Source organism: Solanum dulcamara, chromosome 9 (assembly GCF_947179165.1).
Source record: "Solanum dulcamara chromosome 9, daSolDulc1.2, whole genome shotgun sequence".
Lineage (NCBI taxonomy): Eukaryota > Viridiplantae > Streptophyta > Magnoliopsida > Solanales > Solanaceae > Solanum > Solanum dulcamara.
The window spans coordinates 10470943-10488945 of record NC_077245.1 but is presented as its reverse complement, the minus strand read 5'-3'; the positions used below and the strand labels follow the sequence as shown (position 1 = coordinate 10488945).

The following is an 18003-nucleotide window of genomic DNA, read 5'->3' as shown; positions in this document are numbered from 1 at the left end:
AATAAAGGCAAAACCAGGATTTTTACTTCAAACTATAAAGGGGTATATGCACGAAGAAATTAAAAAAATTTAATATTTACTATGTATAACTAAAACATGATTTTAACTTTGTTTATATAGTGTAATTTAAATTTCATTAGATATATCGATATTGATGTATATATATAATGTAACTTTTTTTTTACAAAGAAAACGAATAAAGTAATGAACCCCTTATAGTACCTTAGCTCCGCTCCTAATAGCAACTGTTAAAGATCATGAAATTAAAGTTTTCCTTTATAAGGAAATGTAAATGAAACTAGCAAATACATCAAAATATTCAGTAATTTCTATAAATGACAATTAGAATAACCAAATCACATTACATGTGAAATTGCACATAAATGTAACTTGAAAGTTATTCTTAATTTGTTATCCTCAATTTTAATGAGTTTTTATGGAAAAAATTATCTAAACTAGGTTAAGAAAATTTAACAATATTAATTTCCCTCTTATTCTCAGCTGATACCATTATAGTCACATTTGACTAGTCGTCGAGAAATAATTACATTCACTAATTAAATATATAAAAATAAATTTATTATGTATCAAAAGTATATATTTTGTATATAAATCTATTAATATAGACAAATACATTTTTTAACTATTATTTTAATGGATGATTATTTATATCTTTTTTAAAACCATATACGTATATTATAAAATGGAAAGTGAATGTCGAAGTGCCTTTTTATTTCTTTTTTGTTTTTTTCTCTGTGTACAAAAAATAAAAATAAAAGAAAAAAAGTGCCAGAGTGATGGTGTTGACTAAGAGGTCTACAAAGGGTAATTTAGTACTTTCCCTATACTCTAATTTTTCAGACCAAGATAATAAAGAAAGCACCTTATATACTTAATTAGTTACGTAAATACAAAATTAATTACTGAAAATTACATACTTTGGCGGGATATCTCTTTCTTTAATCTTAAACCCCCTCATTTTCATTATATTTCAAATTTCAACCCCACCATTCTCTCTCTCTGCTCATTTCAATGGTGAAAACTGAAACTTTAAACCCCCCATATTTTACTGCTATTTTACTCTAAAGCCATTGTCTTTTCTGTCTCTCCTTTCTCTTCTTTCTAAAGATTCTCAAGGTTTTTCCTTGTTTTCTAAGCTCCCCCAGATCTTACAATTAGGTAATAGACAATTCCATTAGCACTGTTTTTTCAAGATTCTTTTTTTTCTTTCTTTTTCTGAGAAATGGGTGTTTTTTAATTTTCATGAATGTGATGTCTGAGCTTTTGAATATTGAAATCTACTGTTCATGAAGCTGACGTGTGATTTGATTCTGTAGTGAAAAACAGTTGTGTGTACTAGCACTTCACTGTTTTCATTTTATCTATTTTTAACCTTGTTTTCTTGGACTTTTGGGATGCTAGATTCCCATTTCTCATTCTTGCTTTCTTCTTGAAAAAGATCTCATCTTTTTTTCTCTTTGGGAAATTTTTAAGGTTTTCTTTCTTCTTCTTGGGTCCAGGAATATCTTGTTTGCATTTTGTGGGATTTAAAGTTGGGTATTTAAATTTGCATTGTTTAAAGTTTTGAGATACTTGGTGGCCATTTTAGGGGTCTGGATCAGAAGAACTTGCCGGATCTTTAAGTCATTCTGCAAAACTGGAAGAGGTAATTCTGGGTTTTAGCTCAATCTTGAGCTTGTTGTACTTAGCTTCAGCTGCAATTTTCAAGATCTGGTCTTTTTTGGAATTCTTCTGAGCTTGAGACTTGTTTAGTTTTTAATTGACTGCCTCTTTGGATCAATGTTAGTGTCTTAAAGTTCAGTATCTTGTGGACCTGTTATAATTAAGATGATCACATTGGGTTCCTTAACTGCTTTATTTAAGCTGAGAGTATATTGGAAACAACCTGTTGTTACAATGGGTTCTCTAACAACTTAATCAGCTTACAGGTTTCAGTGTAGCTTCTTCCCAGCCTAAATTTTAGCTCTAGCTCCTTCCTGCTAAATTTGACCTCCCTGTATGTCATGCCTGCACTGTGCAATAACTGGAAATGTTCACATGCTTTGACTTAGTTTAACTTTGCCTTACCTTTTGTAGCATGAATGTCATTGTGGCTTTGAGTGGGTAGCTTGTTTTGAAAATGAGTTCTTATGTGGAGTTTTTCAAATGTTATGGCTTCTCGATTCCAGTAGAAAACTGCTTAAAATAATCGGAGTAGAAGCTAGACTGTAATATTTTGTTTATAATCTGGAGGATCATGTGTATCATATGTTCAGAAGCCATTTCAAGGTCTAATTGGTTTATGAATAATTCATTCATCTTCTTTCTGTGAATGGGTATTGGTTATGCTTTCTTTTCTGACATTTGTACTTTTTGTCGCAAATTGTTCAGGCGAACTGAGATTGTTATCGTCTGGATTTGGGGAAATGATGGTTTGTAGCTGATGCTAAACTGGATATGCAACAATGTCAAGGATCACTAAGTGGAAGCTTGAGAAGAATAAAGTGAAAGTGGTCTTTCGGCTTCAATTTAATGCTACTCATGTAAGATTGAACTCTTTTTATTTCAAGTTAGTAATACCTGGTGGACAGATGTACCGTAGTATAGAATGAGATGATTGTTTCAGTAGATGGGAAGTAGTTTGCTTTTACTCTTGGCTGCTAAATGCTTGCTAAAGACAAGATAACATCAAATTTCAATAATATCTAAAGATTCTCTTATCAAGATAGAGGCACATACTGCAACTCCTTGAGTCTACCAATTTCTTAGGATTATAGCAATAATAACATGATTGCAATGGTATGCTACTCTATGTATAATTTTGGCCTTATCTAGTGCTGATGCAGAACCTTCGAAATCCTTCATATCATTATCTTTTTAGTAACTAGTATTAGTTACCTATTTGATGGACAAAAGCATATGCCAGAAAAAAGTGTTTAATATTTAATACGTATATAGAAAAATATAACCATCGGGAAAACCATATAATTGATGCAAAGTTCACTCTGCTGTCTTGTACTTTTGGTGACGGATTTGGTTAAAACCAAAAATAGCCAATATCCAGTATACATTACCATGGAACAAGCATTGACTGAAAGTTGCCTCTTGGTGTTACAGATACCACAAACTGGATGGGACAAGTTATTCATATCTTTTAGCCCTGCTGACTCTGGAAAAACGATTGCCAAGACAACCAAAGCCAATGTAAGAAATGGAACATGCAAATGGGCTGATCCAATTTATGAAACGACAAGGCTTCTTCAAGATGTCAAAAACAAACAATTTGATGAGAAGCTGTACAAACTTGTGGTTTCCATGGTATATTTTCTTCTGTTTAGCTTCTATATGGATTTACCTTATTGCCAAAAGTGGAAAAAAAAAGTTTCTAGATAGCTTATACTTGAATTCCTGGTTGACTTCCCTGACAGCTAATTTGTTTGTTGCAATGATGAATTCTGATGAATGCAGATTTAAAAACTTAAACCTGTCTCTTGGTACTGAATGGATTAATTTTCCTCTTCGATGCTGTTAATAGTTCTCTTTGAATCTGATAATACTCTCAGGGCTCTTCACGGTCTAGTATCCTGGGTGAGGCAACAATTAATCTTGCTGATTATGCTGAAGCATCGAAGCCTTCTGCTGTTGCTTTACCTCTTCAAGGATGCAATGCGGGAACCATATTACATGTGAGGCAAATATTACTCCTTCTGGCACTTCTGCTTGATCACCTTCAGCATATGTCTAGATTTGTGTTTTAAGTCATAATGATGTGCTATAACAAATTTTTTTTGGTTGATGTAAGAAAAGTATTCTCAATTGGCATGTTTACTACCTGAATTAATAATCACCCCTAATTGTGTTAGTTGCAGGGACATCCTTTTTGTTTTCTCCATTTCCCATCTTCTAGAATTCAAGAATTGCTCTTAGGCAAAACCAATGCCTCTCATGCAGCTGCAGTTATATTACGTTTTAGCGTAGTCTAACTTAACACCTTTTGGAACTATATATTGAGTTTCTGTTATAAGTAGATTTCTGCTTTTGGATTGCTGTATACCTGTTTACATGAGCAGTTTGGGTGCTCATGGGAACTTGATAGGGACCTATGGATCAGTAACCTTTACTTCTTCTTTCTTGATGAACCTGTAACATATCTAAGAGAACTCCTATCATCTTCTATGCCAAGCTAGTCATACTTAATCTTCATCAGTTTGACACTCATTAGCCTGCAACATGAACGTCATTATATTAGGATAATAGTATATCAGCATGAATGTAGGATATCTGATCTACCAGTCAATCCTTGCCCCTCACAAATCGGTTTGATGATTACTTTTCTGTGTCCATATTAGTTCAGAATTTATAGTTATTCATTTATATGTATTCTGTTATTTATTTTTCTTCTTTTGTTTAATTTGTTGTTTAATTGCATGTTATTGCTCCAGGTCACAGTTCAGTTGCTAACATCTAAAACAGGATTCAGGTAGCACATCTTAACATCTAAAGTCACATGATTTTTCTTATGAGCAAGTGACAGAAGGTGCATTTACTTGCAGAGAATTTGAGCAGCAAAGGGAACATAGGGAGAGAGGTTTGCAGTCAGGAGAGAACAAACATGATGAATCTGTTACCGGGAAAGTTCTATTTTCAGGAGAGACTGACCATGATCAAATTGATAAGGTCTGATTATTGTTAGCACCACTAAACTCTTCTTGGAGTACACAGTTGATGATTCATGATCCCTTTGTATTTCATTTGGTGTTCTAGAGTCTCAATTCTAATTTTGGATTAGTTAGTTATCAGCAGCCAATCGTGAGAATATGATTTCTTTTTGATCTTTCAAACTAAAATATAAATGTTGTGAAGGTTTCTGAATCACCTAAGTGTTAGTTCCTAATGCATTGTTGTTGGTCAAAACAGCTTCTGTGACTTCCTATATGGTCATATTGTTACGTTGCCTTTGATCATTGCCATGAATTTCTGTACAGTTGCCGAACTCCTGAATCTCAAGTACCAGCTTTATTTAGCCTGTTACTTGACCATGCCAATTTGGCGATTTGAACAAATGTCCTAGAAGAATAGAATAAATTTACTGGTCATTCATGACAGTGAGAAATTAGATCCTTTTTTTGTCTTCGTTCAATTTGCAAATTTCTTGATTTGCTTCTTTCTCATTTCCTGATTCTGGTTCCATTTGTTCTGATATAGGTTAGTTCAAGGGTCAGATTCAGACCAGAGGCTAAAGAACTCTCTTCTGTTGAGGAGGAAGTGGAACTAAACGAGGAACATGCTGATTTGACGGCTGCATTTGATAGCTCTTCCAATACTTCAGAGAGTCTATATGCCGAAAAGCATGATTCATCAAGTGCACATGAAACTGATAGTCAAGGCCTGCAGTCGGAGAAAGGTAATAAATCTGACAATCTAGCAATGGCCCAGAGTAGTAGTTCAGTTCATGGATGGGCGTCAGACTGCTCAATGGATAAAGAATTGGCAATTGCTTATGAAGAGAATAATAGACTTAGAGCAAGCCTGGAATTGGCAGAATCATCAATTTTTGAGCTTAAGCTGGAGGTAAGCACTCTGCAAAGTCAAGCTAATGAATTGGGCTCTGAAACAGAAAAGTTTTCTCATCTACTTACTGCTGAGATATCCTCTAGTGAAGAGTTGGCAAAAGAGGTTTCTGTCCTAAAATCAGAATGTTCAAATTTCAAAGGTTGTATTGAAAGACTAAGAACTTTGAAATCAAGCTGTCAAAATCATGGTGGTGAAAGTTGTGGTGCTGATTCTGGCCGCTTAGTTCAAGATTTACAGCTTAGATGGATGAAAGGAATTTCAGTGGTTGAAGATAGAATCAAAGAACTTCAAAATAAAGTTTGTCTTGGATTCTATGAAAGAGACTACACGTTTCTTCATTCGGAATTGGAGGCATTGCATCAAATTGTACAGGAGGTCAAACTAGGAGCAAGAGATGAGATGTCATTGCTAAATAAAGTAACATCAGTGGATGTAAAGGAGACTAAAGCAACAGATTTACCCAATATCAAACAGCCATTGCCAGGGCTTGGGTTGGAATTGGATCTTTGTACACCAGAAAATTTGCTTCATCATATCGGCATACCTCCACTGGTTTCTCAAGGAACTGATTCCACTGTTGCTATTGATGCAATGAAAGCCAAAATTTTTGATCTGGTAAGAGAAGTGGATGAGGCGAAGGTTGAAAGGGAAAATCTGTTGAGAAAAATGGATCAGATGGAGTGTTACTACGAAGCTCTTGTTCAAGAACTCGAGGAAAATCAGAAGCAAATGCTGGCAGAGTTACAGAATCTGAGGAATGAACATTCAACTTGCCTTTATACCATCTCGAGTAGCAAAGCTGAAATGGAATTGATGCGACAAGACATGAGTCAGCGTGTGTTACAGCTTGCTGATGAGAGACGTGATTTGGATACACTTAATAAGGAGCTCGAGAGAAGAGCCGCTACTTCAGAAGCAGCTCTGAAAAGAGCCCGCTTGAATTATTCTATTGCAGTAGATAAGCTGCAAAAGGATTTGGAGCTTCTTTCCTCACAGGTGGTGTCCATGTTTGAGACTAATGAGAACCTCATCAAGCTAGCAATTCCAGAACCTTCACAATCACAATTCTTTGGGTATGCAGATGTTGTTCAGAATATAGAAGAATATGATAATACAGAGCAGTTGCGGTTTCAGGATCAACATGTGATTGCAAGGAAATTAATACTCAGTGGAGATGTCCTTACTGATGACTTGAAAAAATCACTCTGCTTGCAGGAGGAGCTTTACAGGAAGGTTGAAGAAGAACTTGGTGACATGCATTCAATTAACTTGCACTTGGATATATTCTCCATGGTTTTACTTGAAACTGTGTTTGAAGCTAATGCTAATGCTGGAATGATGAAGAGAGATATGTATGAACTTGCTCAGCAGTTGGAGGCTTCGAATCTCAACAAGGAGCATTTGGCAATAAGATTGCAGGCTGCTTTGGAAGATGTTCACATTTTGCATGAGGAGAAAGCAAGTTGCATCCTCAGATGCAGCGATCTTGTTCTGCAGAATCAATCTTTGGAAGCTGAACTCGTGAGTCTTTCGAAGGCAAACTGTCTCCTCACGGAGAAGGTCATGGAATTGGAAGCAATCATGGTGCAACATACAGAAACTCAGAATAGATATGAAGCTTGTGTGGAAGAAAATATAGCACTCTCCACTTCATTGAAGCAGGAATTGCTGAACAACAGTAAGCTTCAAGATGAAATTTCACTTCTGAAGGATGATTTACTAACTGTCAGAGCCAACTCAGAGGACTTAGCTTCCTCAAATGAAAATCTTCATGAAGATATTACCTTTGTGCAGGGTAAGTTGGCTGGTATGGTGGAATCTTATGAGAAGGACCTATCTCTTCCATGCAATTCCTCTTGCCATGAGTTGGAGCTCAGGGATATAAGAGGTCTCACCATGCAACTGGAAGAGGTGCACTATAATGTGTGTAGCAAGATTCTTCATCTTATGCAGGAGAAGCAAAATCTAGAAAGTGAAAAATCAGTTGCTGAGGTGTATTTGAATGCTAGTAGATCAGAAATAATTTCCGTGAAGCAAAAGTATAAAAATGATATACAGAGTATGGCGGCTAAAATTAATGTGTCAACTACCCTCGTGGAGAAACTTCAGGTTGAACTTGAATCTGTGACCAATAAACTTCAACTTAACACTGAAGTTGAAGAAAAACATGCACAACAGAACAGAGAGCTTCTGGATGATCTTGCTGCCTTTGAAGCTGAGCTACAAAATTTTGCCTCAGAGAACGGGCATATTTCTCAAGAGATCTTGGGCTTGGACTCTATAGCTAACGAGCTTGAGCAGAATGACTTAATCATTTCTGAACTAATACAAGAGAAGGAGGATCTCATGACCTCTCTACACGACAAGGCTGAGGAATTTGCCAAGCTTACATCAGAAGTTAGTCACCTGAGAGACAATTTGAGAACTCTGCAAGATGAATTGCAAGTTGAGAGAGGTCTTAAGGATAAACTAGAGGGTTCAGTACAAAATCTTACTTTGCAGTTGAATGAGAGGGATGACAGGTTACTGGATTTGGAAAAGCAAATTGCTGAATTGGTACATTTCAGGCAGCTGGCATCAGAGTTAGAGATTGAGAAATCTAGACTTAGCCATCTTTTGCTGCAGCATGATGAGCATGCAGAAAAGCTTCAGGAGGAGTTATCCTGTGTGTCTGGTTTAGAGGGCTCTGTAAGAGATCTTGCTTTTCAATTGAACGAGAAGCACGACAGGTTACTGGATTTGGAAAAGCAAAATGCTGAACTGGGGCATTTCAGGCAACTGGCATCAGATTTAGAAGTGGAAAAATCTAGACTTGATCAGCTTTTGCAGCAGCGTGATGAACATATCATTAAGCTTCAGGAAGAGATGTACTGTCTTTCTGGTTTAGAGGACTCAGTGCAACGACTTACCTCTCAACTGAACGAGAAGAATGACAGGTTACTGGATTTGGAAAAGCAAAATGCTGAGCTGTCTGAGCTGGTGCATTTCAGGGAGCTGGCATCAGATTTAGGAGTGGAGAAATCTAGAGTTGATCAGCTTTTGCAGCAGCGTGATGAGCATGTGGCAAAGCTGCAGGAAGAGTTGTCTGGTGTTTCTGGTTTAGAGTGCTCAGTTAGAGATCTTACTTCTCAATTGAATGAGAAGCATGACAAGTTACTGGACTTGGAAAAGGAAAATGCTGAACTGGTAAATTTCAGACAGCTGGCAGCAGATTTTGAAGTGGAGAAATGTAGACTTGACCAACTTGTGCAGCAGCGTGATGAACATGTGACTAAGCTTCAGGAAGATTTGTCCTATGTATCTGGTTTAGAGAGTTCAGTGCAAGATCTTACCTTTCAATTGAACGAGAAGAATGATAGGTTACTGGATTTGGAAAAGCAAAATGCTGATCTGGTGCATTTCAGGCAGCTGGCATCAGAGTTAGGAATAGAGAAGTCTAGACTTGACCATCTTTTGCAGCAGTGTAGTAAGGAAATGGTAAAACTTCAGCAGGAGTTTTCCTATATTTCTGATCTTAAAAGGCACATGCTAGAAATACAAGAGTATGCCATAGCTTCTGATGTTAAGTTCACAGTTGCCATGAGCCACTGTGAAACAGTGGATCTAGAATTTGTGCGGCAGCTGAAATATTCGGATGGGTCCACTGCTGAGCTTCAGAAGAGATGTCATGATTTACAGGCCAAGTTGAATCAATGCCTTGCAAGTGAGGCTTGTTCAATTAAAGAAAACAAGGAGTTTCTAAGATCTCTTTCTTCTGTTAGATCTGATTTAGAAGCTTCTACTGCTCAAAATAATGTTCTTTCAGATGCCAAGTATGTTAACACAGTGAAACTTGAGGAATACAAGAAGGAGATGAAAATATTGGAGGATTCTCTTCTCGAAACTAATAATTATCATGCTCTTGAAGTGGAGAAGTTGAAGAACGAGCTGGCAAATGCCGAAGAAGAACTTAATTACTTGTCACTTTCCAAGGAAGAACTAGAGATCATGGTGATTGTGCTCCGAGGCAAATTAGATGAACTGCAGCCCTACAAGATTTTACAGGAGAAAAACAAAGATGAAATGGTCACCTTGCAGTTACAATGTAATGAGCTCACCCACAAGTGTAATGAGCTTACTCAGAAGCTCTCAGAGCAGTCCTTGAAAACGGCAGAGTTCAAAAACTTGTCCATCCATTTGAAGGAGCTCAAGGATAAGGCTGATGCAGAATGTCTCCGGGTTAGTGAGAAAAGAGAATCTGAAGGACGACCAGTTGCTATGCAAGAATCCTTGAGAATAGTCTTTATAAAAGAACAATATGAATCAAAGTTCCAAGAGTTGAAGCAACAAGTTTCTATATCCAAAAAGCACGGAGAAGATATGCTTTTGAAGTTACAGGATGCATTAGATGAAATCGAAAGCAGGAAGAGATCTGAAGCTTTGCACTTGAAGAAAAATGAAGACTTAGCTCTCAAAATCTTGTCTTTGGAGTCTGAATTACAGTCTCTGCTTTCTGATAAGCGTGAAATAATGAAAGATCATGACAGAATAAAGGCAGAATTGGAGTGTGCTTTTCTCAGTCTAGAGTGTTGCAAGGAAGAAAAAGAAAAACTTGAAATAACTTTGCGAGAACGAGCGAGAGAATACTCCAGAATTGCAACTGAACTTACTTCGACTAGAGAGCAGCTGATGAATGTCACATCTTCTATTGTATCTAAGAGAGAAAATGGCCAGATGGGCAAAGTTGAACTTGCACCTAATGAGACAAATGTTAATCCTTCTCCTGATGCCACACCTCGAGAGGATTCATCTGATGCCTGGAATGTGAAGGAAACAACCTTATTTATGGATGATAGAAGTGAAGAATCAAACTCACCAGTGAAACTTTTACTCACTTTGGTAAGCTCTCTGACAAGAACTACTAACGTGGTAGTGATGTAGAATGTTTTCTTGAAGACCATATTTAAATATTATTTTTTGGGGCTACACAGCTGAAAGCTACAGAGCTCACATGATAAAATGCAAGTAATATATATGCCTATCTATCTACACTCACAAGTATATAGTAAATAAACCCCACCAACATGTGTGTGTGAGTCTGTATGAAAGCCAGATCCCTGCTTCCCTAGTTGACTGATTTCATTGGTTAAATCAATATTTCTGATTGCATTCCCTGCTTTTGTCTTCTACTTCATGGAGTCCTTTGGTTTTTGAAGTACTTAGTTTTTTTCTTCTTATTCCATCATTTACAGGATGCTGCATCAGTAGGTGTGCATGCAACAACTGGAGATGCACCTCTTGAAGTTTACTCACCACCGAGCAATGGAAGGCATATAGATTTCAGCAGTGAACAGTTTGGAAGCAGGAATTTGAGGTCTAGCATGGAACATCTACATGAAGAGGTATATGCTGATCCAACTTTGAGTCAATAATCAGATTACAAGTGAGATACATGGTGGTACCATAGCAATCTTTTTCTTTTACTTGACTTGCAGTTGGAAAGGATGAAACGTGAAAACTCTCTCATTCCTGAGGACCATTATCCTGATCCAAGCTTTGAAATTTTTCAGAGCGAACTCATGCAATTACACAAGGTATACTGAAGTAACTTGTATATATTATTGTTGAATATGTCAATTGCGCCGCTGATCACTGTTCATCATGGTTCTTAATCTGCAAGGCAAATGAAGAGCTACGAAGCATGTTCCCAACATTCAAGGATATAGCTAGCACTGGTAATGCATTGGAGAGGGTACTTGCCCTGGAAATTGAGCTTGCTGAAGCATTGAAGGCAAAAAATAAACCGAGTATGTTCCAGAGGTAGGATGTTGCGATTACTTCTTCATCTTTGCCTTCTGCTTATAAATTGGCCCCGACAGACACTTCATTCTTCCATTTCTTTTAGTCAATTATAGTAGATCTATTCATTTGCGATTTCACGCTGCTCAATCAACATTCTCAATAACATTGGCTAGCCCTGCTTAATTTCGCATGTTGCTAAATTGAGTTTTTCAGTGGTAACAGTTGATATTACTGTCTACGTTTGATCTGTTGCTGTAATCTATGCTTAACATCAGATTTTGTTTTCCTCAGAGTTGTTGCTTTGTTCTCCATTCTGGAAAATATTTATTGAAAAAAATAGTATTTTACATGAGCTGATTGACAGGTGAGATGATCTATGCATCAATATGGCTTTCTGAACACTTCTTGCCTAGCTTCTCAATTATACTAGGAATTACGAATGAAGTTCACATAATTCATATATTGAACTGCATATATAGAATCTGTAAATCATGTTCTGGAAGGAATCCTTGAACCATTTCCTAGGTCCATCTATGAAGACACTAAAAAATGAATATTTTCTTTTAATCTGCTTTTATGGCAATGAGCAGTATCCAAGACTACTGCCATATTAGTCGTTCCTGTCTTTCACTAGGAAGCTTACTAGAGATGTAACTATCTAGAAGTGTTTTGCTGTTATTGTCTTCACAGTGAAAATGTGTTGTTTTCTTGGGGTTCAATGCTCCATGTGATGATATTCATTGCGAGGATAAAATACTGTAGAAGTGACAAGTAATTTATTTATGCTTCAGTTCGTTTCTCAAACAACATAGTGATGACGAAGCAATCTTCAAAAGCTTCAGAGACATCAATGAGTTGATCAAGGAAATGTTGGAAATCAAAGAAAAGCATGTAGCTAAGGAGAATGAACTGAGGGAAATGCACGATCGGTACTCTCAGTTAAGCCTCCAGTTTGCTGAGGTTGAAGGCGAAAGGCAAAAACTGAAGATGACACTCAAGAATGTCAGAGCATCTAGGACAAAGCTCATGCAACTAAATCGCTCTTCATCCTCCGTCGTAGACAGTCTTTCATAGGCACTCTTTCAATCCATTTGTTGATTTGCTAGTTTCGAGAAGAGTGCCAACATGCATGACTTCCACACCTTGTCTCGCATGTTAGCTCTAGAAGTTGGTTCACTTTTATGGACAAGCTTGCCAAAGATAAGTTCCAAATATGGAGGAACCAACCCTGCATGCTGCCTTGCTCCTTGTAAATGTTAAAACTGTGGCTGCCAGATTTTGTAACCCATTTAAGTTATGTGTAGATCTAGATATCCCATATATTATAGCCTCATTTTTCCATTTTTTACCTGTATTTGGCTGTAATATTATGTATAGAAATTAGATTATCCTGTAATTAGCTCTGCTTCTCCTACTTTAAGCCACGCAAGAGGCATAAAAAATTGTTATATACTCAACTGCTCTGTCCTTTTGAGTTTTCAATTCGGTTGCCTCCCTGTGGTACAGCTATAACATGTAATGTAAAGCTGGAATTTGACTTGCATGACCATATCCTACTCATATACAACAACATACCGAATGTAATCTCACGAGTAAGGTTTGAGGAGAGTAGTGTTTACGTAGACATCACCCTTACATAGTAGAAATGTGGTTTTTGATAGACCCTTTGCTCAAATAACTTGGAAAATAACATAAACAATATAAATTGGTATGGTGAATTTGATGCCATAGTCATTGGAGCATCAATAACAGAAAAAATAGAGTAACAACAACAAAGTACACATGCCTGAATTTTTAAGTTCTTCACGAGTAGTAATTATAGGATTGCAAATTAAATGAAATCAAACCAACTATAATCTTCAACAATTCTTTTGTTCTTCTTGTTCCCTTGTTTACCCACCCGAAAAGGAAAGAAATATTTTCATACTTCCACAGAAGTTCCTACACAGCAATTCACCAAATTCCTTTTAGCCATCTAAGCAAGTTTGCCAAGCTGAAATCTAAAGGTAAAAAGCAAAGAGCTTGAATGATAATTGAGTTCAAATTTTGTCATTTGATATCTTCTTGGATGCATCCAAAGATCCGCTACTGAAAAATCCATGAGATAAGGAATATTACTAAACTGGAGTAATTCTGTTATCAGGTTAGACGGATTACAAGATTATGCATGCACACCCGCCTTTCTTCAGGGAATCATCCTGCAGTTTATCTGTAACAAATGCATTGAAACTTCATTCAGCAGAAGGCTTCAGTAAAGACATAGTTAAAAGAAGGATCAAATAAATAGATCATGGATGGAAATGCAGAAGCTCTCAAACATTTCTGGAAGGCACAAGCTTCATGTACACATTGCACGTGGGAGTAACCCCCTATTAACAAGGAATCACTGAAGTCTAACCACTTATTGAACAGCAGAATTAACAATCATAAACAGAAAAGAAAGAAGAGAGACCAACCCTCGGAGAAAGTGCATCATAACTGCGAAGTTGAATTGAAGCTATCATCCAACAGTTGGACAAACTAAATTTTTTTGCTATCTAATAATTACTTCACCCCAATTCTTTAGGACTCAAGGTTAACAAGGAGATGACGAGTTTTGACACACAAGCAAAATATGCAGAAAGTACCAAAAGTACCGGTCTACCAAACAACATGTTTTTAGTATCAACAAGAACCTACAACAAGTTACACCAAGGAATATTGAAAACAGGAAAAGGTAATCTCAGCACTTCTACTGATTGATACTTCGGTTACGTATAAATATCCAATACGAGCTACCGGTGATTAGTGACGGATGGCTGTACTGTTATCGTCATGTACTTCAAAAACGAAGACATGATACATTAAAGCATCTATCTAATACACGTTTACCATGATCTCAGTTTCTATGATTGCAAAAAATTGTGAACTTACCACGGGCTTTTTCATTCATAGGTGGGCGTAAAACGACATGCATAGTGATGACACCTCCTGGAACTTCAGCAACTGGAAGTCTTGATTCACCAAGTGTTTTATTGTTCTCAAGTATCCTTCCGGCATTAATAAGCTTCACATCATTTATCGTCTTTGGCCCAGAATCTTTTTCTGACACAAAAAAAAGATCTTTTGTCAGCAAGAGGATTATAGGTGAATAAAAGAATAGCTAAACAGAGAGCAGCACATTTGTGATTTCAGATTCAAATTTCCTCTAGAACCAAACATATGGAGAAGGAGAAGACTAATGAAGGCTCCGATAATAGTAAATTATGATGTTATCATTTCTTCATCTGACTGTTATACACTTATTATTTGACTTCAAAGAAAGAAAAGGGATGATGGGAGGATATCCCTCAACTTTCATCAATTTGCAATTACTGGCCAACTGTAATGTAAATAAAGAAGATCTGGAAAAGACCAAAGAGATTCAAATTCTAGAGCTAATGTTTTCATAGGAAATATTTAGACCTTTAAGTTGTTTAAGTTCATTTTCTTAGCAAGTGTATTTGCATATACGTTGTTAAAGGGAGTCCGCCTCGGCTGAATCTGGTGCATATATGCTCAAAGGTTCACCACTGAGACACAAATCCGTATTTGAGTTCTATAGTATCTTTTAGATGTTTCAATATTATGTAGTTTGTATTTAAAATGCTTTAATAGTCTAAACTTGGGCAGCAAGTCTATGGAGTCATGAGGAAGCAAGTCTATAAACGGCTTTCATACTTGCTTGGTTCCCAAGTAACTGTCCTTATAAAATGCATCTTTACCCTCAGATTGCAGCAAACAGTGCACCAAAGATGTTTCAGAGACACATGTCATCTCTCTCTCTTCTTCTCCTCATTCATCCCTTCATTTTTGCTCAGCTTCTAAGCTGAAAAACCTCGATTGCGTTGCATGTATTGTTTCCATATATCACCACTTTCACTGTCAACCTATTTCTCTTATTACTTAGTGTTTGGTGCTGAAGCTTAAAAGACTTAATTCGTATTTGAGAGGTCATCAGTATCATGTCAAATCATGTGGAAAAGCCTAGTTGCAGGAAGCTAACTGATATTCAAAGGGATGAGTTGCTACTGAAGTTACTTGAAGAAGTTCAGAATTTAAAAACTCGTGTGAGTGCTCTTGAGTTGAAGAACTCACAGCTGCCAACTAATTTACCGGTGAAAGGAACAAAAAAATCTGTCCGAGTTGTTTCACATGAAGGACTAGAGGCCGGAGAAGATGTTCAACAGCTTGACCAACCACCTAATCCAACCGAAAAAAGAGGAGTTGCGGCGAAAAGGCCTCTGCAGATGCCTCAACCACCATTGAGTAGAACTTTCCTAAACAGTAACCTCTATGAAAATCAAGGTACTACAGGTAACATCAGAAAGAAAGTCAAAATGGAGTTACCAGTTTTTAATGGAAAGCTCAATCCAAAAATATTTGCTGATTGGCTATCAGCTATGGAGGAATATTTTGATGTGTATGACTTGTCCGATGATCGAAGGGTTAGATTTGCTAAAATGAAGCTAATTACTCTTGCAAAAGAGGTGGTGAAGTCCACAAGTAAGAGTTCTAATGTGTTGTAAAATTATCTAAGCTTAGTTTACCAATATTGCGAATAAAGTTAAGATTTCCTTTTAATTATTCAACTGTACTTGCCAGTGATTACACCTACCAGAGACTTACAAATAAACAGAAGTTACAAATATCAATCACTAAGGTACACACCATAATCTTGTAGCATTAACTACAAGTGCATTTAATAGGTTACGACGAATATCACAAAACATGGACATCAAACGAAGGGATATCTAAAACCAATCAGGAGATGTACTCAACTAATAATAGTTGCACAGATTATGTAACTAAGGGCCAGAAGTATATAAGAGTATCAAATAACTCAACAAACTGATGATCAATATAACCAAATCTTTGTGGCTATGAGACAATTGCCTCTGCAATAAATATTCAAGATCAACATGAAGCAGGTTTGTACTGTGCAGTGTTTGTCCACAAAATATGGACCTTTAGCCTATATTTAATACAGGATGTGCTGGACAAAGGAGGAAAAGAGGAACTATAAAGAGTAATCAAATGCACAGGCTTTATTTATTTGCATAGCAAAATGCATCAAAGTTATTGTAATGGTAAGCCATACCATGCATATAAGTCTTGTTTACAATCTTGCATTATGACAGAAAAAGATAAAAAAGAATCTATCATTATAATTGAAAAGACAAGGTTTATGTATAGTCTCATGAGGAGAAACTACAGTCAACACAACAATTAACTGCACCATTTCAAAAAGTAGCCAAGTAATCATCCGAGATACCCACCCCACCCACCCCCTTGGTCCAACATAGAAGAATAGCAAGAAAGAACAAGAACGATTGTCAACAACAATATACCCGGTGTAACCCCACAAGTGGGGTTTGCAGAGGTTGTGTGTACGCAAACCTTACCCTTGCCTTAAAAAGTAGAGGGATTGTTTTCGATAAACCATCGGCTCAAAACAGATGAAAAAGAAGACATCAGCAACAAGCAGGACAACAAGAAGAAAATACAATAATCAAGGCTAAATAATCAACCAATAGAAATAGAAATAGAAATCTAAGAATATGAAAATACAAGAAAGATTGTCATCAGAACTAAATATGCTCATTCTGAAACAGAAGCACTAAGTTTTAAATCCAAACACCAAAATTTCCAACAAGCAAACAAATTATGCACCCAAAGAAGAGCTGGATATTTATTCTTATTTTTTTTCTAAACCAAACACCAAAATTTCCAACAAGCAAACAAATTATGCACCCAAAGAAGAGCTGGATATTTATTCTTATTTTTTTTCTAAAGAAAAAAACAAGTATCTTTGAGATGAACCAAACTACCCTGAATTCAGATAATCAGTAAAAGTTAGAGAAAATTAAAACCTTTGGGCCACTGTGCAATTATCTTTTCTTTAAGAGAACCCACTGTGGTGCTAGGTGTATACTTGTTAGGTCCAATATCACTGCCATCAGCAAGCCTGAACTTGATCTCAATCAACTCTTTTAAAGCCATTGGAACAATCTCTCACAATGATCAATTCACACTTCAAACTCTCATTAATCCACCAAAGAACAATCAAGGGTTCAAAACTTCCAAGAATAGCCAACAGATCAAAAGCTTAGATGAATAAAAGACTCAATTTTGGCCAAGACCCATCAGACCCAAATTCAAGAAAATCTCAAAAAATGAACTTTTTGATATTTTTTTTCAACAGTGACCCAAATCAAGAAAAACCCCAATTAGCAATACACTGAAAAGATTGCAACTTTAAATTTCAAAAGGAAAGAAAGTGGAAATTCGAATCCCTCAATACCCAAACAACCAAGAAAACAGAATGATTGATTTCAGAAATGGATCATATTTTTTGGGAATTTCTTAGAAAAGTTTCAAGAAATGGAAATATGGGAATCAATCAAAAACTTTGGGTCAGCTGAAAGAGTGAGAAACTTGTTTGTTTCTTGGGGGCTATAAATTGCTTGATGTTGAAAGAAAGATAAAAAGAATTATTTTTAAAAAAAAAATATCTAATTGGAAAGTTTAACGTGAATCTTACTTGCGACAAAAATATAATGATTTGGAAAGCGATGCTTCTTACTTCTTCTTCCATTTTTGGTAATCAGTAAAACTCACTACAAACCG

The 18003-nt window shown here is 36.5% G+C and overlaps 2 protein-coding genes across 3 annotated transcripts; one reads left to right on the top strand and one right to left on the bottom strand.

Annotated features, from left to right (window-relative positions):
* The first annotated feature begins 1048 nt into the window (after window positions 1–1048).
* LOC129903389 (uncharacterized) lies at window positions 1049–12837 on the top strand. Of its 2 annotated transcripts, XM_055978926.1 has the most exons (12): window positions 1049–1179; window positions 1610–1666; window positions 2392–2543; window positions 3118–3318; window positions 3564–3686; window positions 4443–4480; window positions 4554–4677; window positions 5206–10452; window positions 10806–10955; window positions 11049–11147; window positions 11234–11373; window positions 12147–12837. In XM_055978926.1, the coding sequence occupies exons 3-12, from the start codon at window positions 2466–2468 to the stop codon at window positions 12427–12429; spliced, it is 6483 nt and encodes a 2160-aa protein (XP_055834901.1). In that variant the 5' UTR covers window positions 1049–1179; window positions 1610–1666; window positions 2392–2465; the 3' UTR covers window positions 12430–12837. The 2 variants fall into 2 exon arrangements, with proteins under 2 accessions (XP_055834901.1, XP_055834900.1); XM_055978925.1 differs by lacking the exon at window positions 1049–1179 and having other exon boundaries at window positions 1240–1666.
* A 183-nt stretch (window positions 12838–13020) lies between these two features.
* LOC129904112 (membrane-anchored ubiquitin-fold protein 3-like) lies at window positions 13021–17936 on the bottom strand. The gene is made up of 3 exons (XM_055979642.1): window positions 17247–17936; window positions 14269–14439; window positions 13021–13564 (listed from the first exon to the last, which is right to left on the bottom strand). The coding sequence occupies exons 1-3, from the start codon at window positions 17374–17376 to the stop codon at window positions 13509–13511; spliced, it is 357 nt and encodes a 118-aa protein (XP_055835617.1). The 5' UTR covers window positions 17377–17936; the 3' UTR covers window positions 13021–13508.
* Window positions 17937–18003: the final 67 nt, after the last annotated feature.